Raw genomic sequence first — 23,152 nt, 5'->3', positions numbered from 1 at the left:
TGATCTGCCCAAGGCCACGCAGTGATGTGTAATTACAGTGGAACTCCTAGGACTCAGAGCCAGGCAGTCCAGCTTTAGATACTTTGCTCCTGAATAACAGTGACATCCTTGACTTCAATGAAAAGTAATATTTTGAGAAAATGGGGAGATAATAACACAAAGCCACACTTGAAAGCTGCTAATATACTAGACACTTCGCTCTGTGCTTGGTATCCATTACCTCACTTCGTTATCTTAGATGACAGATTTGGAAACCGAGACTAGAAAAAGCAGAGTAATTAAATGAATTACACAGTCCAAAAGTAAGATAAGGAAAAAACATAAGTTCTTTAAACTGCATATTTTCCTGTCTCCAGATGGAATTGACACCAAAAACCTTTTCTAAAATATTTATGTCTACCCTTTTGTAGCAGATACCCAAAAGACATAGCTCTCGTGCCAACAAAAATATTTTCCACAATAAATGCAAAGCACATCTCAATGAACAGACTCAAGCTCATTTTGAGAATGCTACGGAGCACAGTTAACTGATACCTTGAGGTCCAGCTTAGTGTTAACTGGGTCCTGCAGTGCAGACTCTGTTGTGGCGCTGGACTCTGACTTCACACTCTGTAGAACATCCTCCGGCAGCATTTTCATGGCATGGTTGTCTGCAGTGGAGCCAATTCCAAAGAAGTCTAATATCACAACCCAGGTTTGCAGTGTGATCAGCACATCCAAGCAGTTAAAATCAACATCAATGCTCCGGTTAATACGATCATAACTGGAAGAGAATTCTGGGTGTTTCTTATCCACCAAGAAGATATTGATGTGGACCAAGGAATCATCAAACTTACTCTTTCCAGCAAGTACCTTGGGCTCATCTACTGTTGGAGAAGGAGGTGGAGTCAAGGGATAGTCCTTGTCGAGGACTTCTTTTTGGTTTTTCCGGGATGCAGAGGTAGGCCTCTGGTACAACTGAAAGACATTAGGAGCTTCCTCCATGTGAGAAGGGAGAGACCGTGGCATATCCGGGTACTCCACGTTGGACACCGAAGGGCAAGACTGAGACAGGTACTCTTTCTGCGCTAGGCTGGATGGCTTAGGAGCTCCTCGGGACACCATCAGGTTCTTATATTTTGAATCTGGGTTTTTCTCCAATAGGTCTTCCATCAGCAGAGACCGCAGGGCAATCTGAATGGATAAGGTTTGAGGGTGGTCCTTACTGAATTCCACCTCAAAATCCTGAAACTTCAAGCTCACAAGTCCTTGGGCTCCCAAAGTCAGATCTCCGCTTAGCTGAACTTGAAGCTCTGATATACAAAAGTTGGCTTGAATCTGAGTAAAGGCTCTGGCTTCCTTCACAGACAAGGACTTCTGAGAAGCACTGGAAAGGCTGGAGTGGCTGAACAATCCGTTCTCCTTCCTCTCCACAGAAGGTTCGCCACAGCTACTGAGGGCAGGCAGAGGAGAGCTCGGGCAAGGCGAGGAGGCAGCACTAGCTGGGAACTTATTCAGATCTTCACTATACACCAGGTTGTCCAGTGTCTGCAAAACCTGCTCATAAACGTGCTTGGCTAACACCACCTGTGTTCAAAGGGAAAAATTCAGTTATTCCACTACTTTTCCGCTGCACTCAGACACAGTGTCCATAAACTTTCACAGTTGATATTTCTAGACTTCCCACAAGATTTTTAAATTAGTAGATAGCAAGGGTTATCCCTTTCATTTCTTTTTTGTCCTTTGTCTTGTTTTTACTTCTTGAAACAGGGTCTCACTAGAAGTCCAGGCTGGCCTTGAGCTCACCGTGGAGCCCAGGCAGGCCTTGAACTCACAGTGACCCTACTACTCACAGTAGAGGCACATGGCACTCCTCTCCCCAGCTTCTGCCCTTAACTCTTTCTGCCATATCTCTATTCACAAAGATCTTCTCTAGCAATTTGTAGAATAACCTATAGATGGTCAATGCTCAGTAACTATTGACTATGCGCCTGAATCCGCAAAGCCCTTCTTCCTAACCATACAGAATAACTGCAGGAATTGCAGAGAATATTGCCTGAGGCCCACTCTGAATATATCACAGGGCTGAAAAACAAAACTGCTGGCTGTAACACTCGCAGATCATCACCAATGAGTGTAACAGCTAATGCTCAGTACTTATTAAATGACAGTAAGCCATGACTGCTTATGCTTCCTTTTTCTTTACTTTCTCCTTTTTTATAATGCTCTTTGCTCTATTTCCTGTAAAATAAAATTTTAAGAAGTGGTACCCTGGAAGGACATAGGACATGTACATAGACCCCCTACCACCACACACCCTCATATATCTACACAAACAAAATCTCTATCCTGATGTATTTCATTTCAGAGACAGCAAGACTGGCTTTCCCTGGAAAGGATCTGTCACCAGCTCACGTAATCACGTTCTACAGGCTGACCGAGTATGCCAAAAGTGTGATGAGAACTCTATCCTCCTAGGAAAGAGAGACACCTACTCCTCCAGCAATAATCTTCCTGCTTCTGAGTGGTCATGGGATTAAGGATTTGTCTTCCTCCTCTACACTGCTCCCCCTTCTTTCACATGAAGAAGGCAAACAATCAAGATTGACTGCCCAATGATAAAAGGACTCCATAGTTACTGGAACAAACCATCAACAAGCCATATGCATTAATGATATTTCCTTAAAGTTACATATCTGCCTTCCATTTAATATACATAAATATACAATATATTATAACCTATCTAGGCTTATATAACATAAATACAAAAAACAAATACAGGTTGAATATTCCTAATCTAAAATCTGAAATTCTTTGAAAGCTGATATGATGATAAAAAAAATTCCAGATTTTGGGGAGGGCAATATAGCACAGCAGCTTGCTTAGGCAAGCGCAGGGACCAGGGTTCAATCCCTGGCACCACGTGCCATGTCAAGCCCGGGCATGGTGGCACATGCCTGTAATCCCAGTGCTGAGGAGTTTGAAGACAGGAGGATCACTAGAGTATGAGCTGCACAGCGAGACCCTGCACCAAGTACATTAAAAAACAAAAAAAAGCCAGGGTTGGCCAGATAGCTCAGTGAACTAAAGCGCCTGCTTAGGCAGGGCACAGTAGCCAGGTTTTGATTCCCAGTGTAGCATGGCGTGGCATAGTGTGCCATGCTGTGTTGGTCCCACCCCCAGGGCACACTGAGGCGGTTGAGACTGGGCATAGTGGCGCACGCCTGTAATCCCAGCGCCTGGGAGGCTGAAAACAGGAGAATCACTATGAGTCCAATCTACGTAGTGAGACCCTATACTAAATACACACACACACACACACACATACACACGTGCGCGCGCGCGCGCGCCAGATTTTGAAATGCTGTGGAATTCAGGTTTTTGAATTACGGATGTTCAACCAGTTAATAAAGTCTCTGCAAATACTCCAGCACTCAGAGTCTGAAACATTTCCAGTCCCAAGCACCTCAGATAAAACACATTCAATCTGCATATGACCTCAACTGCCCTCACATGAAAGTCAACTGCATGATTACCTGAACCGGATTAACAAATTTTCCTTCGATCTTCATGATGCTGGCAGTTCCTAGGTCATCCGGACTAAGGGAGAAAGTCAATTCAGATTCTCTCTCGACAGGGATCTTCTCCAGTTTAAACTGAATGGTGGTGTTGTTCAGGATGTGAAAAGCTGGCAGAGGACAGAGGAAATGGCAGACTCTAAACACCAGCAGCTACTTTGTTATTGCTGATCAAGTAGAGTACAAGCGAGCTACTCTTAGCCCAGGAAGGCAAATGAGTCTCTGAATGAGAGCAAACACTGATGATGATCCAGAGACTACACTAACAAGCCGAGGTCAAGATAAATTCACCAGGAGGCGGCTGGAATGCGGGGCGGGGTAGTTTCACAGCATGCTGTAGTTAGCAACTTGATCAGTCAGTATCACCCCAGCAGAGAAACCATATTAAAGCATCTCTTAATATCCCGAACTGATTTTTCAAACCAAATTGCTCATCCTTACCAAGCTTTCAACTAGAGATGGGTCCCACTCCCTGAGCATAAATCAGAATCAAGGACCATACAAGGCACTGGGTAAACAACCTTTACCCCAGCACAGAAAGGGATCTCTCAGCAAGTACACAAATGAATCAGTGAAGTCATATTTGAGAACCATTAATTTCTTCACGATAAATTCAGTCATGCCCTAGGTTAGAGTTTACCTGACTGTTGTCAAAGCCAAGATTAAAGGATTGAGCTGTTGAGTTTTAGCTGACTGGATCCAGAAGACAAACACAAGAATTTCATTCCTAGAACCCTGGGCCAACCCATAGTAGAAGATGGCAGGATGCTACAAGGAGAATGTAATACACATACTGTATTTTATATTCTGTTTATATCAATCTCTTAAGCCAGCATGGGGTACAATAATTGAAATAAAAAAGAGCTAGAGCCTAGCACAAGATTATCAGATGTGCTTGAGCAAATTAAACAATACTTTAATAGAATTCATCACTGAAGCAGCCTTATATAAGCATTCACCCAATTGCAAAGGGGTAAGACTGAAATCCTTTTTCAAAAAGTCCTTATGCTGGGGGTGCAGCTCAGTAGCAGAGGCTTGCCTAGCATGCACAAGGCCCCGAGTTCAAACCCCAGTATCAAAAAATGAATTCAAAAATATTTGCTGAGGACAATCCTGAGAGAAAATGTTTTGTTGTTGCTGGGTGGGGTTTTTTGCAAAATACTACACAAGCTGAATTTTGAACCTCTAAACAAAACGAAATAGAATGTTTATGCTGCTCACCTTGCCCTCTGTGCAAAGATTCAAAGAAATCATGGCGTGTGAAGTGAGCCTCCTCCTGACTGTTGACACTGGCAGACCCAGAGGAAGGGCAAAACGTCCGATTTATGTCAGAACCAGCACTTTCTCTGCCTGCCAACTGAGTGCAATTCAAAGAATAGAGTTTAATGTCTTTGATTTCTACCTGCAGACGATCACTTCTCGATTCGTCGTCTCCTGCCACAAAATTCTGGATGAATATCTGTCCCAAGTGTCCTACCAAGAGCTCAGGACTCCCAGGCTTCCGAGGGATGGAAACAACCGGCGATTCAATGTTTACGTTCAAGATTAGTTTTACAGTGTCCGCATGACATGAACCCAGGCCAAACCCATAGATCTCATTTTCCTCCAAGACAAAGGGCTCTCGGGTCTTCTTTGGTGTTTCAAAGAGTGACACCATCTCACTGTACTCAGCAGTTTTGGTAGCTAACACGGTGGTGACTTTGGTGGCGGCACTCTTCAGCATGCTTCGAAAGTTTTCCTCCAGTTCATCCATGGATAATGTCAACTCCTTCAGGAACTTAGCAGAGTGGTTATAATGCAAGGAAGCCATCTTCAGGTTGAGAAAACACTCCTGTTTGGATTTCTCAACAAGTGTGAAACTCAAAGCTTCATTAACAGCTGCATCTTCCATTCTGACGAACACAGATTCAAAGTAGCCAATGTCACTGATAATATTTTCATAGCCTATGGAATTGCCAATACTGACAACATACTGGTTCTTAGCATTATCTTGTGTCAAATCCATAAGCTGTAAACACCCAAGAGAACCATTCATGTCAAAGGTGCTCCCCATCGAGACGTTCACCTTGGTGCCACCTATGCTTGCAGTTGCAATTTTCCTGCCGTATTTCTCTCCATTTGCCATTCCCACCGTCCGAAGGAGCAGTAAGTTAAGTCTATGGATTTCTACTGCAACCTCAGTGTTTTGTTCGTAAGTAGACTGATACGTTCCTTGTTCTCGAAAGCTTCTTTCAAAATCAGTCATTAAAGGCTGAGGACTCAAATCATCCTTCTCCTTGGGAAAGGATTTTTGAAGAAAGCCAATCAGCTCCACAATTGTCTCTGGGTTTAGAATAATATCCAAATTATTTACCTGTAAGGAAATCACCTGAAGAGTGCTGTCTAAGTTCATCGATGGGCACTCTGAACTCACAAACTGATATTCCAATTTAATAAGGGACTCTTGTTCTTTGGTGAGAATTTTCTCAAGAGAAACACTAGTTGCTGATTGGTCATTTGGGGTGGCGACCTCAGCTACATGGGCCATATTAGGTCCAGAGACGGGAGACTGTGCCCTGCTGTCCCGAAGGCTTCCTGTGGGAATATCGAAACTCAGGTTCTTATGGGAGGCCATGAGAAGGTCAAAATCAGCGCCGTAGGTCTGCATGGTGTCCACCAGCAGCAAGCCATGGACAGTCAGGGAGACTTCAGCATCGTAGGGCCTTTTCACAAAGTGTGCATTGGTACCGAACACCTTGAGCACAGACATGTAGCGGCCATTGCTCTCCACACCAAGCTGCATACAGTTCACTTTAAATTCAGCCAGGAGGAGCTGCGACTCCACCAGAACCTCACGGGTATGCTGCTCTAGCATCACGATACTCTGCGTGAGGTTCATAACCGAGTCCTGCAAGCTTCCCCGCTGTCCTTCCTGGGGGAAAATCTTCTCTTTAATCAGAGTGTCAGAAGTTCTCATTTCTGGGGTGGTCAGGAGAGCAAAGCAATTCTTCAGAGCAGATATCTTATCCTCATTGATGTGGATTTTTAAGTCTGGTAAATTGCCGGACAGTACAGCCCCTGGGTATTTGGGGTCCGAAGTGTAAATCAGCCTGCGCTCTAACTGGAGGTGAACATTGAATTTCTCCACCACGTGGGTGGGGCCAACGTCGATGTCCTGCACATGCTTCCAGTTGTCTTTCACGCGTCCAACCATGATCTGGAGGTCCATGAATGACAGGGAGTACCTCTCATACATCTTTGTACTCATCAAATGAGCCTGAAGCTGTTCTTCACTAAATTCAACGCCAGAAAAAGGGGGTGTTTTCTCTCCATTATTGCTGCCTGTCTCTGGAGGTGGGGTATTGGGAGGGGTGGCGAGCGGAGTCTTATATTCATCATCACTAAACTGGCTCTCTTCACAAGCTGACCCGTCCCCACTCTTCCTCCTGGAGTCCTCTGCAGGCAGAAAAAAGAAGTCTCAAAATATGTGTCTGTTATTTGCTTCCTTTTCCTCCTCACTGTAACAATGAAGAAAAGCAAAACTTCAACCAACACCCCACTTTAAAAAAAAAAAAAAAAAAGGATGAAAACCCTAAGCATAAAATTCTGTATTTGCCATTTATTCAAGTGAACTTATCTGTTAATTTGGAAAACAACACACGGCAAGTCGCTGTCACTGTCCCCTTACTCCACTTCTTTACCTCTCCCATTCTTAGTGTTCATTCTGGTTTTTGCACTAGAAACATTCCAAAAAAAGAGAGGCCCCCTCCGACTTGCTGCACACAATAACCCACAAGCCCAGATCCCACCTTGGTGCGCAGCAGCTGCTCAATATGTGATGTTCCACCCACACCTAGCCCTCTCTAATCAAATAAAGAAAAAACCACAAGCGCATACTTCTGGGCACAGTGTGTCTTCTCCAAGAAGCAGTGCTTTCCGCAGTCCTGACCCTTTCCTTCAGACCTAGTCCCTTCTACCATTCCCCATAAGCACCAAACGTTCCCCTTCTACTCATGTCCCCATCCTCTTCTCTTTTCAGTTTTCTCGTGAAGATAAGGTCGAAACTAGTTAATACACTTCCTAATTTCATCTGCCCCATAAATCCTCTCATTCTCCTAACTCACCAAATACTATCTAGGAATAATTATAGTAATGAAATTACCTTCCTTTTTATATATGCCACATACCACAAGCAGGTTAAAGCTCTACCCCTATAATTAAGTACTAGGAAATAATGTACATTACAAAACACTATGTTGAGATACAAAAACATTGTTTTAAAAATCAATAATTTTTCTACACACCAAGAACTGTAAAAGAAATCATAAAAATAATTCCATGTACAATACCTTCAAAAAAAAAAATACTGAGGAATCAACCTTAGCAAGGAGGTGAAAGACCTCTACAGTGAAAATAACAGAACAGTGAAGAAAGTAGACACTGGAAGACAGAAAGGTCTCCCATGTTCACGGATCGATAGAATTAATATTAGTAAAATCGCTATATTACCAAAAGTGATCTACTGATTCAATGCAATCCCTACCAAAATTCCAAGGACATGTCTCTTTTCACAGATCTAGAAAAAACTAAAATTCATGTGGAAATACAAAAGATCTAGATGTCCATCAACTAACAGGTAAAAAAATGGATAAACACAACGTGGTGTATCTATATAATGAACTTATTATTCAGCCAAAAAAAGGAATGACATCCTGATGTATGCTACAAAAAGGATAAATATTATGCTAATTAAAAGGTCAGACATAAAGGGCTATGTGTTCTTTCATTGTAGTCATACAAAATGTTGGAATAGGCAAGTCCATAGAGACAGAAGAAGAATCAGTGGATGCCAGAAACAAGAGAAGGAAAACATGACAAAGAATACCAATGAGTATGGAGTTTCTTTTTAGGGGATGAGAATGTTCTGGAATTAAGCAGTAGTACAGCTGCACAATTCTACCAATAAACCAAATATAACTGAACTGTATGTTTTAAAATGTGAATTACAAGGTCCAGTGAGATAGCTCAGCAGACTAAAGTGCCTGCTTAGGCAAGCGCAGGGACCAGGGTTCTATCCCCGGCACCACACTGAGACGATGACTGAGACTGGACATGGTGGCACACGCCTGTAATCCCAGCACTTGGGAGGCTGAAAACAGGAGGATCACTACAAGTCCAAGCTGTGTAGTGAGACCTTGCAGATCCTGTACTAAATACATAAAAAATAAATAAAATATGAATTATAATCCAGTAAAGTTTTAGTTTAAAAAGTAACAGATGGCCAGGTGTGATAGCAAACACCAGAAAGCCCAGCAGTCTGTGACAGTAGGACTGTCATGAGTTCAAGCCCACATGAGCTATGTGAGACCCTAACAACAAAACAAAACAAAAGCAATGCATGGAACTAGAGCAGAGTAGTTTGTCAGCAATGACCTCCAACTGAGAAGGCAAACATGGCCACCAAGTGCCCAGAGAAAAGGGATGAGTCCTGAGCCATAGCTTGCTGAAGAGTAGAAACAAGAAGTCTGGAAACTTCATCTCTTTAATGCTGATGGGCCCAGGACACCAATATTAAGGAGCCAAAGTTGGCAGTGAGAGCCCTGGGCTTGAACCCAAGACAGAAGACACAAGAAAACGGCACAGAAACTGCTAAGAAAGGGACAGGGAAATGAGTACTAGTGATCTTTTTAAAACCATGAAGATTCAGAAAATATCTGAGAAAAATATCAAGGATATTTTATTCCTTAAAATATTATAGAAATCCTAAAGGCTTCCAAGCTCTTCCATGATGAAACTGGGAAGACAGGAGTTAGGTGAAAAGATGACAAAGAGCTGAAGGAAACGATGAAGAAGCTGATTGTGGAAGGAGATGGAGACAGGGATGAAGAGGGAGATGGAGAAGGGGATGGGGACAGGTATGGGGATGGGAATGGGAATGGGGAAGGGGATGGGGATGGGGACAGGGATGGGGATGGGGATGGGGACGGGGATGGGATGGGATGGGATGGGGATGGGGTGGGGATAGAGATGGGGACAAGGATGGGGACAGGGACGGGGATTGAGGCAGAGACGGAGATGGAGACAGAGATGGAGATGGGGATGGGGATGGGGATGGGGATGGGGACAAGGATAGGGATGGGGATGGGGACAGGGAATGAGGCAGAGATGGAGACAGAGACAGAGATGGAGAGGTCAGGGAGCAAAAGAGCTCCCACACAAAAGCATCTAATAAAGTCAGCATCTTATTTCCTGCTGCAAGCACACATGAGCGGATTTAGTGCCTGCCACAGGTAACATCTGGCTTTTAAAAACAACTCCTTCACCTTCACCACTTCCCTGTTGTCACTTAAGGCTGAGCACTTGCCAAGCATACATGCACAGGGCTGTGGGTATGGACCCCAACACCACGGAACATAGCACGGCACAGTTCAGCATAGCACAGCATAGCACGTTACATAAACCTCTTCCTAAGCTTTACTTAGAACAGTCTATTGAGATATGTCTTCGTTACTTCACACTGACATTGTACCTTGGGTATTTGTCAACAGCATTCTTCCTAGATCCACAACAACTAACACAGGATTCTTGAACTTGAAGTCCTCAGGAAATATCACCTGAGGGGCAGAAATATCTAGCCGCACGGTCCAGCGTTTACTTTCCTCCTGTGAGAACAAATGGCCTCAGTCATATCACTGCCAGACATGACCGCAGAGCTGCACAGCTCTACGGTGACACTCAAGCATTCCTGAAGCCCCAGCCAGCGCCATCAAGTGCCATGGTGCTCCTCTGGACTACAGCCCAGCATTTCAGAGGAAAGTGTTATCCAAATGATTCAGAATTAGAGATATCACTACAAGCAAATGTTAGCAGTGGAGACAAAAAATTAGCAAAGTACTGATTTGAGGGGTTATTTGTGCTCTGATGAATCCTTAGTTTAAGAAAAACCTTGCTTCTAATTTACAAGGCTTTATTCCTTAAAATATTATAGAAATTATGAAATTCAAATAAATACAAAAACCCTAATGCTGCTACTTACTCATTAATATTAATAACAGGAATTCTCATGCCAAAATACTATGCTTTGAGGTTTGAAACGTAAGTAAACACTAACTCAAGAATCCGTAAACTGCTCTTCCTTCCAACTAAATGTTAGCCTAAAATGTATCTACATAAAAAGCTAATTTACATAAATGCTATCAAAAAGAATCCTCCATCATCTAAGATAACAAGAAGATACTATTACAACTTGTGTCAAAATATACACAAAAAACACAGGACTCTATCCCATACCATAAAGGGGTCCTGCCCGCCCCAACTACCCCATGAACTGCTACTTCTCGGCCCTGCACCACCAGCCATAGGTCACTTCCTGGCTCTCGCTGTCTAGGGTGCCTTCACATCAGCTTCTCACACAACATCACACTGCAAATGTCACACTCAGGAATACAAGGTGGGCACTACTCTATCTCTCTGTATTCTGGTAACAGGTAAGTAATGAGAAGACTATTAGTGAAATAGTCACAGAATCTCAGGTCTAGAAAATAGAAAAAAAAAAAAAAGATGAGTCTTGAAAATATCCCCAGATTGATACCTGGAAGAAATAGCATCTAGTGACATCACATGTTTTTATAAATTAAACCTTAGGCCAGACATGGTGACTCATATCTGTAACCCCAGCACTTAGGAAACGGAGGCAGAAGGATAGCTGAGAGTCCAAGGCCAGCCAAGGCAACATGGTAAGTTCAAGGCTGGCCTAAACTATATACAAAGACCTTGTCACAAAAAAAAAGACAAAAAAAAAAAAACGTGAGCATGAAAGACATGGTATTTTCATTTTATGGTAGCTAAGATGGATTTATATTTTCATTTCACTTGATCAGTATAATTGATAAAGCAAGCCAACCGAAAGAAGGTAACCAACTTGTCAGAAAAGAAGATGCTTACCTCCTGCCACCCCTACAACAGTGTCATGTGCAACCACTTACAATGAAATCCCCCACTAGTAAACGATCGAGAGTCTGTCGGATTTCTGCCTTGGTCTGCATCTTCAGCTTGTTGTACTGTCTTCGAGCAGCTTCGGCCACTCTCAGTTCAAGTTCCGACTGATAACCAAACCCTGCAAGATTGGAAATACACAGAACCGTCAGAATTTCCAGATGGCTGGGGAGATAAAATGCCGCAGTGTCTCTATGCTCACCAAGAATTTCCAGCAAAGCTAAAACACAATCAGTAACACAGCTCCTTGCTTAACCTGGTACAACACAGGTACAAGGCAAAGATGGGAGGGGCAGGCATGAGGAGAGAAGAGGCAATGAGGGAAGGCTCCTAAGTCACTGACTCTTGGAACCATTTCCTGAGACTTCCAAACTATTACATTTCAAAATCCTCATAGAACAGGATACTAAATTGAAAGAAAAAGAATGCAATTTAGAAGGTAATGCCTTTTAAAATCTCTTAATAACAGAGCAGAGAAGCCACAATATTTATGCCTACCATTTACATGAAAAGTCTCAAAAACTGGGCAAAAAACAAGAAGGGCTTCTTCATTATAAAGAATAAATAAATACATGTACGAAAATCCCTGTCAATGAAGTGTTACTGCCATGCCTACTATCTCAAATCTTTTTTGGGAACAAAGATAAGCATAAAGAAATCAATGATATTTAAACCTTTGCAATATAGAATGCTTTACCAAGCAAGTAAAAAAAACCGCTAATCCTGTCATATTGAAGGACATTCCTGAACATCCCTCCTCAGGTCCCTGGTCTTAAATACCTTACATAGCCAAGGAAACTGCCAACCTAATGGAATCAGATGATGAAAAAAAAAAAAAAAAGCCAAAGGAAAGCAGGCAAAGAGAAAATACGGACAGACATTGATTTCTCCAGAAAAGGAGGCTATCAAAGGTCAAGGGCCCTGATTCAGTAACTAAAGACCACCCAATGCACTTACTATGCAGGCCTTTGCTACCACTGTTCGGTTGCTGGAATATATAATAACCTTGTCCAGAACACCCGAAATGACAATAAAAATGTTTTTAATAAGTAACATGGGATCAAACAAACAAACAAAAAAGTTAACCTGAGGTATGAACCTTTCCCTTGTAGAAAAAGTCTGCTACTTTTTTAATAGCCTGGGGATTGTATATGATGTTCAAGGGTCTCGTGCTGACATTGAGCCGCCTTTCAAAATGACTGTGCGATGGATTTCTCTCATACAGCATCTCAAAAACTGGGTCATCTGAGTCTGCAGCTAGAGAAAGAACAGAGAAAGAAAATGGAACACAGCAAAAACAATCGCTTTATTCTTAATAAACCTATGAAGAATTCCACGGGGCAGGGGGGAAGACATTTTCTAAATTATTTTCCAACCAGCCCACAGTTACGCACATTTTGAAGAGCCTGAAAGTACTGACTCTTTAATTTTCAACAGGAATTGTGACAACAGGACTATATCTGCTCTAACCAAGGCCCCGGAGGCCTTGCAACACTGCCCCAGGTATTACTGGGTTAATTCCCTGCACAGATCCACCTGGCAAACTACTGTGCTGAGAACAGAGAACACCTGTCTCTTTTCCTAGACCAGCAATCTGCAATAATGACATTTTTAAAGGTGAGTTTTAAGAATGTACAACGAATTACCAGGGTACTGATCGCTTCTGTCTGTCGATGTGGCTTGGAGACCAAAAGACTGAGAGACTCTGCCAACTTCTTTTTGCTGTTAAACACACATAGGGGCTGGTGAGATGGCTCAGTGGTCTAAAGCACCTACTTAGAACAAGCTTAGCAAAGCACAGGGACCGCGGTTCGATCCCCCAGCACCACATGCCAGCCAGCCCCGCCCACTGGTGGGCTGAGCTGGCCACACACACACACACACACACACAAATAAACAAATAAATAAATAAAATTTAAAAAAATAATGAAAAAAAAACACACATAGATAAATGCATCGGCATCATTAGGTCACAGGCTGTCAACCTCCTCCCTACATGAGCCATGCCACTGCAGTACACACTGGTCAGGGAAGACCAGAAGAGGAGACATAGCTCCTTCCACAGTCAGAGGAGAATCCACAATTCACTACACACTCATGTGCATTTGACCCTTTAGTAATACTCTCTCTTAGCACACTGAGTGGAAATTCACTTCATACTGGATTACTGAGTACTTGCAGGCTGGTTCAGCTTTATGCCTTTTTCCAAACCTAGCAATGCCAAGTCTTGCCCTCCATGCTGACAGTATGCTACCTGTACTCAGTACATCTGATGAATGATTGCTAAATGACTATCAAACATGGCTCACTTCTCAAGCCTGACATTTGCCTCCTCACCGTCTCCACAGCCATCTTCTACCACCCAAAAGGAATTATAGGCAGGCAGGTAAATGGCTATACATTCAAATATTTGGAACATATTGCGGCCAGTGTCGTAAGATCAAGCATCTTACCCTTAATCAGCCCTATTATATGTAAGAATTACACATATATGGAGAACTTGAGATGGTTCTCTTTTGCAGTCCGGGAGTGAGGGCATTTCTTGTCAGTGACTATGGGTCAGAATAAGTGCAATAACCATCAGATAGGAAGAAGAGCCAGACACTGACCTTGACGTGCAGAATAGAATAGTACTTATGGCACTTTTTTTTTCTTTCAAAACACAGCAAACTGAGGACCAATGGAAAGGAGCCGAGTTGTTGGAACCTATTCCCTATGAATTCATGGCATAAACTGGGGACACTGCTCTGCCATTCAGTACCTAACTGGCAGCTTAAGTGTTCTAGGTCCTATGTAAAAATAAAATCATCCTGTGTTGTAAAAAAAAAAAAAAAAAAAAAAAAAAACAGCGAACTATTCCATGGTATTCTTGAGCAGCCCAAAAAAAAAAAAAAAATCCTTCCATGGTACTCCACAGGAGGGGAAGAAAGCATAGCTGTAAGTCTCACCAACAACCTCTCTAAAATTTCAAGAACTTAGCTAGCCATCCCCACCTATCTCAAGATGCACAATTATCAGAAAAAAATCAGGTTAATGTTACTTAGCATTTGTCTAAAATGGAGCACAGTCATCAATATCCTAGCTAAATTCGCCTCACCACAGTAGTACATACCGGATTAGGAAAGACCAGAAGTGGAAACATAGTTCCTTCCGTAGCTAGGTCGCGTAGAAACAGTCCACCCAACCGGACTAAAAGCAAAGAGGAATTTCTTCGAGGAAGAGATTCTGCTAGTAGTTTTACATCTATAAAATATCAATGTAAGAGTTAACATTATGTCATAGCCTAACATGTTTCTAAAAACATTAAGTATATTTTATGAAGTACTTTAGATACTATAAATGATTTTCCATGAAATTAGACCCAAAATAAAGCCCCTGTCCATATATCTCCTTATACAAATAAGACATTTAGAAGTTTCCTAGCAATATTAATCTTAAACTGAGCCTTTCGTTGAACTTCAAAAAATCCGCTTGTTCAACTAAGTTTCTTGAACTACTGAGGCATTTCTTAGACTGCTATTTCAAGAACTAAAAAGTTGCCAGGTGTTGCAGGACACACCTGCAGCCCCAGCACTCAGGAGACTGAGGCAGGAGGCTCACTGTGCGTTTGAGACCAGCCTGGCCTATAAAGTAAGAGTAAGGCCATCCTGAACTGCATAGCAAACCCTGTCTGAAAAAGACAAAAAAATAATAATAATTACAACTGAAAAATTACCAGGAGATATCCAAACCACTGAGCATTTATCTATAAATCTTTAATTCAAAGTTCCAAAAAGCACCCAGAGCCATGTTATTCAGAGACTTTGTATGTGCACCTTCACCTACTCACCAAAATGTATTTTTTTTAATTTTATTTATGTGTGTGTGTGTGTGTGTGTGTGTGTGTGGCCAGCTCAGCCCACCAGGGGGCGGGGCAGGCTGGCATGTGGTGCTGGGGGATTGAACCGCGGTCCCTGTGCTTTAGCTAAGCTTGTTCTAAGTAGGTGCTTTAGACCTCTGAGCCATCTCACCAGCCCACCAAAATGTATTTGTAAAAATCAACACTTGTGTGGCACTTTCTTGATCACTTAGGCAGAGCCACAAAAAACTGTGAGCTACGCCATGTTCACATTCCTAGCCAAGCTTGAACAGGACAGACTCTGCCTCCTGTGTGAGCCCCCGTATTGTAAAGAGCACCTTTTTCCTGCTCTATCTGGAGATTCTTTCTCTGCCTTTTCTGCATATTTCATTCGTAATCTTGCAATTTAAATGGTTAAATGGGTTGGAGATGCAGCTCAGGGGCAAAGTTCTTGCCTAGCCTGTAAAAAATTATTTAAACAGCCAAGCACAGTGCTGAAGTGCTGCACACAGCTCATAAGCATGAGGAGGCTGTTAGGCACTTTACATCAAAAATTTTACAATAGGGCCGGGGAGATAGCTCAGTAGAATAAGCACTTGCCTGGCAAGCGCAACGTACTGAGTTCAATCTCCGGCACCGCAAAAAAAAAACAGCACATACATATTCAAACACACACTTTCACATACATCTTTTAATTTTTATAATGGGGTGCTCACTTTAGCAGCATATACACTGAATTTTTATAATAGGGATTGAACCTAGGGCCGTGTGCATGATAAGCAAACATCCTACAGCTAAGCTACATTTCCAGCCCTATTTTCAAAATTTTGATAGTCTCATCATGTTTTCTCAAACTTCAGGGAGAGTCAATGTTTGACTCTTCTTCCTATCTGATGGTTATTGCATTTGTTCTGACCCATAGTCACTGACAAGAAATCCCATCACTCCAGGACTGCAAAAGAACCTGAAGAACATGAAGTCTTGCATGTTCTCTAGAACTTCAGCCTCCTGAGTAGACAGGACTACAGACACATGCTATTACCTCAAGCTTAAAGATATCTTTAAGCACAAATTCATAACATAGAAAAGGCTACATGTGAACCAACTAAGAAGTAACAGGCTCAGAGGCTCACAAGCCTCTAACTCTGATCTTGCCTTCAGAGCAATGGTTCATCTGTCTGTGGTGACTTGCTGGACTATAATCACCATAAATAATGAGAACTGCCCGGACCCTAGCACCTGGGAGGAGGCAGCAGCAGCTGGTTCTTCTGGGCCAGTACCTGAGAACTCGAGCTGCATGAATGCACTTTCATTCATCTGAGGAGTCCCTTGCTCCTTGTGGAGCAGAGTCACCGTACCACGCTGCAGCTGCACATTCAGTTTGGCGAAGACGTGATCTCGCTTCGTGTATGTGTTCATACAAGAGGCATCTGCAGTGGGGTCAAAGAACTCCTCGGTGCCTACACAAAAACGAAGAACAGGCTTTAAGAAAAACTCATGGAAGGATATAAAAAGCATGACAAGGACAGTGATCACAGCTGTGACAACTCTATTTAATACTTTCCTCTTTGTTAAGGAAGGAACTCAAAGAACTGGACGACCACTCTACTAGCTAATGTAAAACAACCTTAATTGCTTTAGAAGGGCTTACATCAATGTATCAGAAAGGGCAGCACCCAATTCACAGTACAGTACAGTATGAGGCAGCACTGTCCTGTATGGCGAAGCAGCCTGTCTGGGTGGCCGAGGACAACAGAGACCAACCACACGTGGCTACGAGCGCTTGTGAAACAGATGGCTAGTGCAGCTAAGAAACTAACTTTTCACTTCTATTTAATTATAACTAACCTAAATATCCATTTGTGGCTATGGCTCTCATATGGGACAACACAGGTCCCAAGAGTGCCTCTGGGCTGGTGTTTAAGCTCTGGGGTTTTCCTGACTTAAATATGTGAACATGCTTAATTTGGTTCTCCAAAAATAGCTGCCACTCCGATCTACTCAAAACTGTACCAGTGTTCATTTGTAGCCAAGGACGTGCACGAGACCTCTCCCCAAACATTTCTTCTGTTTCTGCTCAACAAAAAAACAACCATTTTCCAATGTTTCTGGACTATGGGAAGCAGGTACGATGGCACACACCTGTAATCCCACCACTGGAGATGCTGAAGCAGAAGGATTGCTGTTTGAGGTCAGTGTGGGCTCCATAGTGAGTTCAAGGCCAGCCTGGGCTACAGAGTGAGACCTTGCCTCAAAAAAAACCCCCAAAAAATCAATAAAAATGACCAGGGCCATAGCACAAACAACAGCCCAAGTTTATGAACCAGGGGTCCCCCTTTGTCATGGCAGAGAGGTGCATGCAGGCTGGTGCCCGGCGTACCCAGGATCTCCTCAGGGGTCCACTGCTCCTGCTGTTCTGTGGGGAGTCCCTCCACAGCTTTGCCCTCGGGGGTCTGCTGCCCATACCAGCCGCCCCAGCCGGGGAACCAGGACTGAAGGTACTGCAGCATGCCGCTGCCTCCACCACCATCAGGGTCCCCAGGATGCTCTCCCGGAGAATCGAACTGAGGCTCTCGCAGACTCTGCAAACACAGCAAGCACGAGTGGGCACCTCGGACAGCAGCAAGCAGTGCTGTGCCACTGACTGCCATCTGGGCCACACAGAAGGGAAAGCACTAGGAGCGTACTGCACCAAAGACAAAGCTAGAGGATTTCTTACCTCTGCTAGCTCTTCTTGCTTATAAAAGCGATCATGAACCAGTTCACGCAAAATCTTCAATTCCTCAAAGCTCTGCTCATCCTCAATCCGACACATTTCCTCCTGTTTCGGTGAAAGAAAAACAAACCAGATGAGACCCTGTAGCTCCAGAGGACCTGGACACCCTCACAAATGACTACAGGTACCACAAGGGAACCTACTGACCCCAACACTTGTGAGGAGGACCAAGAAACAGGAGAAACTGCTGGGTCCCTGACTACTATTTCTGGTTTAATCCAGCAGATTTCACCTGGCCTCAAGAACACTACTAACAAGCTTTTCAGCTTCCATGACTAATGGTTAGTCAAGCAGAACACTGCTTGATTTTCTGTGGGCTACTACCACGTTGTTGCGATGTACTACCCTGGGCAGAGCATGACGCCATGCTTCCCATGCCTTCACTCAGTGACCAAAGGGGGCCTGGGAGTTACTACTCTTGAGGACCAAGATTACACAGCAAGGATCACAAAGCAGGACTACACAGCCAGAGTACACATGAAGGCCCCTGGCACCTTCATTTTCCATGTGGTGTACAAGCAACAATATGAATGCTTTTGCTTATTTCATACTAGGCAGGAAAAGGCAATGGTAGCCAGCAACACGCTAAGGGATCGCCACCAGTCTATTCCAGAGGACTAGGCATAGCTCAGTGGCCGCACATCTGCTTCGCACACACAAGACCCTAGGTTAGATCTCCAGCACCTCAAAAAAAGAAAGAGTTAGCTACCAGTATCTTGAACTGTTTCTTATTCCTTAACATTAAAGAAAAAGGAGATTATTTTTATGTGCCCATGTCAGGGGAAATTTATAGTTGTTTTTTTTTTTTCTCTCCCTCCAAATTCATTTGTACCTTCCAGAAAAATCAAGCAGAACAAAAATGTCTGGTTTATTCCATCTTTTTCATAAGGTTCCTACACCATCACACCAAACACTGATGAAGAAAGCACTGACTTAGGGGAGGCCACGGCCAAGGCCTAGCAGGGTGCCAGCAGGAGGGAGTAATGCCCTGGTCACCACACGGTGGGTGCCAAAGGGAAAGCAATGCTCCACTTTTCTTGGCAAAGTCTACTGAAAAAATGGTCAGTTAAGAGATAGTACCTTGGGGACAACCCGTTCGGGCCCCTTTCCTGTCCCTCTCTGATAGGAGCTTTCTTTCCCTCAATAAATATATTCTGCTCAGAGAGAGAGAGAGAGAGAGAGAGAGAGAGAGAGAGAGAGAGAGAGAGATTACCTGGCCCAAAATACTAGAAATGGTCTCACCCGCTATCACAAAGCCTGATGTACACAAAAGCAAAATGAACCAACAACACAGCATCGCCCAGTGCCTTCACTTAGGAGATAATGAGGCAGGCGGACCAGGGACAAAAGGGATCACCAGCCAGAACCCTGCAGAGGTCGGGGCCTCTTGTCCACAGGTGCTGACAGGTGAGCTTGCCTTCACCACCTACAGTGCTTTCTGCTCTGCCTTGCCTCCACCACCAGCACCGAAGGAGAAAGAGCTAACAGCAGGCCAACTGAGGTCACCAGGACTGCGCAGACAGCATAGGCCCAAGGCCACAGGGATCAGTTACAGACCTCAGGGGAAAAAAAAATAGGACGAGGATCAGGCATTGAAGTAACTTATACAGACAAATGCAGGGAGGGCTGTGGGCACAAAGGTCTAGCAGGACCATGGCCACCTCGTCTCCCTCCTACCCCATGGCCTGGCTCACTGGCAGCAGAGAGGGAAGGATGCTTGTTTGCCTTCACAGACCCCATTTCCTCCTGCTTTACCCTCTGGATGAATGAAAAGGAGAAACACAAAGCAACAGTCCACTCACCTTGTCATCTGCAGAAAGTAAGCCTCCTTTCAACTTGGTGAAGTATCTGTCAGTGTAAAATACAGCATCTCGGGCACGGTGCAACAGGAAGTCCCAGGTACAGCGCTTGCGCTGCTCTCTGATCTCATACAAGTTAGCATTCAGAGCAAAGTACCACCACTCTCGGCAGCTGAAAGAGCACACAGCAGTGTGTCACTGCTCACAACAAGGCAACCCAAAGCTATCAGCCCAGGGCAACCCACATAATACCACTTCTCCTACTAGACAGTTTCTCTCCTGTGTACCATCAATTTATGTCCAGGGTCACTAGAATATGAAGCTGAACCCAATTTGCAGGAAAGCAAACCTGCTACTGAAGAACACTGAGTAACAGATCCCTGACTTACATATCAATAATAACAGTACTCCACTGGCTTGTACCACCACAGAGTGGCTTGTGCCCTCACTGAGAGAAAACCAAGGGCTGCAGGTGAAGCAAGCACCACCCTTCCATAACTATCAAGGATTTGACCACTAAAGATTTTAAACTGAAGCTCTGTGATGCAGCGCCTGCCCAACATGACTAAGCCATGGGTCCCAACAACAGGGAAAAGTTTCAGTTGAGTTTCTAGGAAAATACATGGAAATACGTAAAATCTTTAAAAAGTTTTAATGTATCAGACTGGCCAAGTTTATCACTGTACCACCAAAGGGAATTTATTTTTGTTATGGAAGTTACAAAGTGCAGGATAATGGACATAAGTTAACTGAACAGCCTAGGAGAAAAGACATTTGGCTGGAAATAGCTCAACAGCATAAGCCGGCAAGCGCATGGTTCTGAGTTCGATCCCCAATATCCAAAAAGAAAAGAAAAGAAAAATTAAAAAGCAGAATCAGGCCAGGCCTGGTGGTGCATACCTGCAACCCCAGCTCTGGGGAAGCCAATCAGGAGGATTGCCATGAGCCATGAGTTCAAGGCCAGCCAGGGCTACATAGTGAGTGCAGAGCTAACCTGAACTACAGAGCGAGACCTTATCTCAAAAATAAAAATAAAAAAAAGCAGGATCAGAGATGGCACTACAGCTCAGTGGTGCAGCACTTGCCTAATATGTGCAAGGCACCAGTAAGGAAAGAGAAAAAGAGGCTCAAAGAATATCACAGATGGGCTGGTGAGATGGCTCAGTGGTCTAAAGCACCTACTATGAACAAGCTAAGCTAAGCAAAGCACAGGGACCGCGGTTCAATCCCCCAGCACCACATGCCAGCCCGCCCGCCCCCTGGTGGGCTGAGCTGGCCACACACACACTAAATAAATAAATATTTTTAAAAAAAGAATATCACAGAGCTCTCGACACACACCAGACCTCATCAAATGAACATCGGTCTCTCTGCCAAACTAGACCAAGATGATCTAATGACTCTCACCATACTAAATCTAAAAGGAAACTTTGATAAACATATACAATAAGAATATCAATGATGATAATCGGAATGGCATTTTAAGGAATAGAAAAACCAAGCACACTTTTACCTCCAACCATGTGTAAAGGACAATAAGGCATTATTTTCAATCTGTATTTTCTGAGTAAAAAGATGTGCTAAAAAAAATGTGCCTTGCATACGACATGCACGAAGCCTTACTTCTTAGATGGTGCTGCTTTTGGTTTCCACTTCCGGAACTTCGCCTGCCTCTCCTTCCGTTCCAGCTCCTTCAGGAATCCCATGATCTGCCTATACTGCAGCTTTTGGTTAGAGATTGAGAGTACTAGGTTAGAACAGATTTGCTTCTTTTACTCAGTTAACACCTGTACCCAAAAAGAACAACGCATACCAGCGAATCCACTGACCTAAAATCCAGTGCACTGAGGGCAAGTTTCTCTGACCATGGACAATTTGTATTTACTGGATTTCCTGACTTCTTTGATCAACATTTAACACCAAATGAAAACTCACTTGAGAAGAAACCAATTTAATTATAACAGAAAGTGGATCTCGTGCATAACACAGCTTTGATCTGGAGGGCCTTGAGCTTGCAGGCGAACACGTTCCCTCCTGCTGAAGATGCTACACAGTCTGCAGGCGCTATGAATGCGTTCCCTTCCCCGCCAGCTGCCGGCCTGGCAGTACCTGCGAGAGCTTCAAGGGAATGGTCTCCAGCTGGATATCACACTCGATCCGGGGGCTGTGCCGGGACCGCAGAGGCTCCTTGGAGCAGTTTCTCTTCAAGAGCGCAGAGGTGCACACGGGCTCCAGGATGTAGTGGTGGCTGCGGCTCTCCATGCTCTTTGCCATGGCCTCCTGCGTGGCATAAGAACAGTGCCCAGCTCTGGCTGGCCTTCCTCCTGCTCCCGGAGCTAAGGTCCAGGCTGCATGCTAAGAGTCAATGTACCTAACCTGCAGCTGTGACAGCAGGACCCAAACATAGCATAAAACTGCACCCTAAAGCTCACTGGTATTTTAAAACATTCTGTTTCTCCATAGGTAATACATTCACATGGTCTAACATTTAAAAGGGTGTGCTCAATTTGGCAACATATATGCTAAAATTCAAAAGGCAGAAAGGATGAAATGTGTCTTTCCCACCCTCCTCATTGACCTCCCTAGGGACGCTGAACGGGCCACCTGGCACCTGGGTCTACCTCAGGCACTCTACGTGTACTTCACCCAGGCAAGTCTGCTAAGTGCTGTTTTCTTACACAGATGCCATAAAAGCCTCTTGTCTTCCATGCTTAAAACCGTAATACTATATCTTGGAGACTGTTACATATTTATTCATCATAAAGATCTGCCCCTTTATTCTAAATAGGTACATAATGCTCTACTGTAAGGCAACAGCATTTATTTTTAAAAGAATTAGCAAAACCAAAACCACTTTGCACAATAGACTACAAGCCAAAGATAACCTGGGCAGAGGAAAAGTGAGTCATTTTCCCCATTTCTCTTAAACCACCTACAATTTCTTTATAAAAAGATCAGACTAAACTATTTTTTGTCCTCCACAAACAGTAACACCTTATATCTGATGACTTACAACTTTTTAAGTATCTCTCAGAGGAATGCCACCATTCAACACACAGCACAGTAGAAGAGCTCCTCCCTAAGAACCAAGTCTGGGCTAGGTATGGTAGCACTTGCCTGTAATGCCAGCACTCAGGAGGTTGAGGCAGAGGGTCCCCATGAGTTCAAGTCTAGCCTAGGCTACACACTGAGTTCAAGGCCAGGCTGC

At 43.8% G+C, this 23,152-nt stretch overlaps 1 protein-coding gene across 7 annotated transcripts in view; it reads right to left on the bottom strand.

The window, feature by feature from the left end:
* Vps13d (vacuolar protein sorting 13 homolog D) overlaps positions 1–23,152 on the bottom strand; it is a 262,979-nt gene that overhangs the window by 209,771 nt on the left and 30,056 nt on the right. For 5 of the 7 annotated variants that reach the window (XM_004639663.2, XM_004639662.2, XM_004639664.2 and 2 more), the window contains exons 8-21: positions 22,054–22,224; positions 21,568–21,668; positions 19,948–20,116; positions 18,089–18,190; positions 17,750–17,951; positions 16,650–16,829; positions 14,644–14,774; positions 13,178–13,253; positions 12,618–12,788; positions 11,522–11,652; positions 10,066–10,198; positions 4,779–6,992; positions 3,516–3,667; positions 535–1,566 (exon numbers count right to left, since the gene is read on the bottom strand). In XM_004639663.2, coding sequence (XP_004639720.1) covers positions 535–1,566; positions 3,516–3,667; positions 4,779–6,992; positions 10,066–10,198; positions 11,522–11,652; positions 12,618–12,788; positions 13,178–13,253; positions 14,644–14,774; positions 16,650–16,829; positions 17,750–17,951; positions 18,089–18,190; positions 19,948–20,116; positions 21,568–21,668; positions 22,054–22,224 — 4,965 coding nt within the window. Of the gene's footprint in view, positions 1–534; positions 1,567–3,515; positions 3,668–4,778; positions 6,993–10,065; positions 10,199–11,521; positions 11,653–12,617; positions 12,789–13,177; positions 13,254–14,643; positions 14,775–16,649; positions 16,830–17,749; positions 17,952–18,088; positions 18,191–19,947; positions 20,117–21,567; positions 21,669–22,053; positions 22,225–23,152 lie in introns of those variants that run through there. The other 2 variants (XM_023699490.1, XM_023699491.1) reach the window with 2 other exon arrangements.

Source organism: Octodon degus, unplaced genomic scaffold (assembly GCF_000260255.1).
Source record: "Octodon degus isolate 3935 unplaced genomic scaffold, OctDeg1.0 scaffold00113, whole genome shotgun sequence".
NCBI lineage: Eukaryota > Metazoa > Chordata > Mammalia > Rodentia > Octodontidae > Octodon > Octodon degus.
Note: the sequence above shows the minus strand (reverse complement) of the source record. Positions and strands in the feature narration are given on the sequence as shown.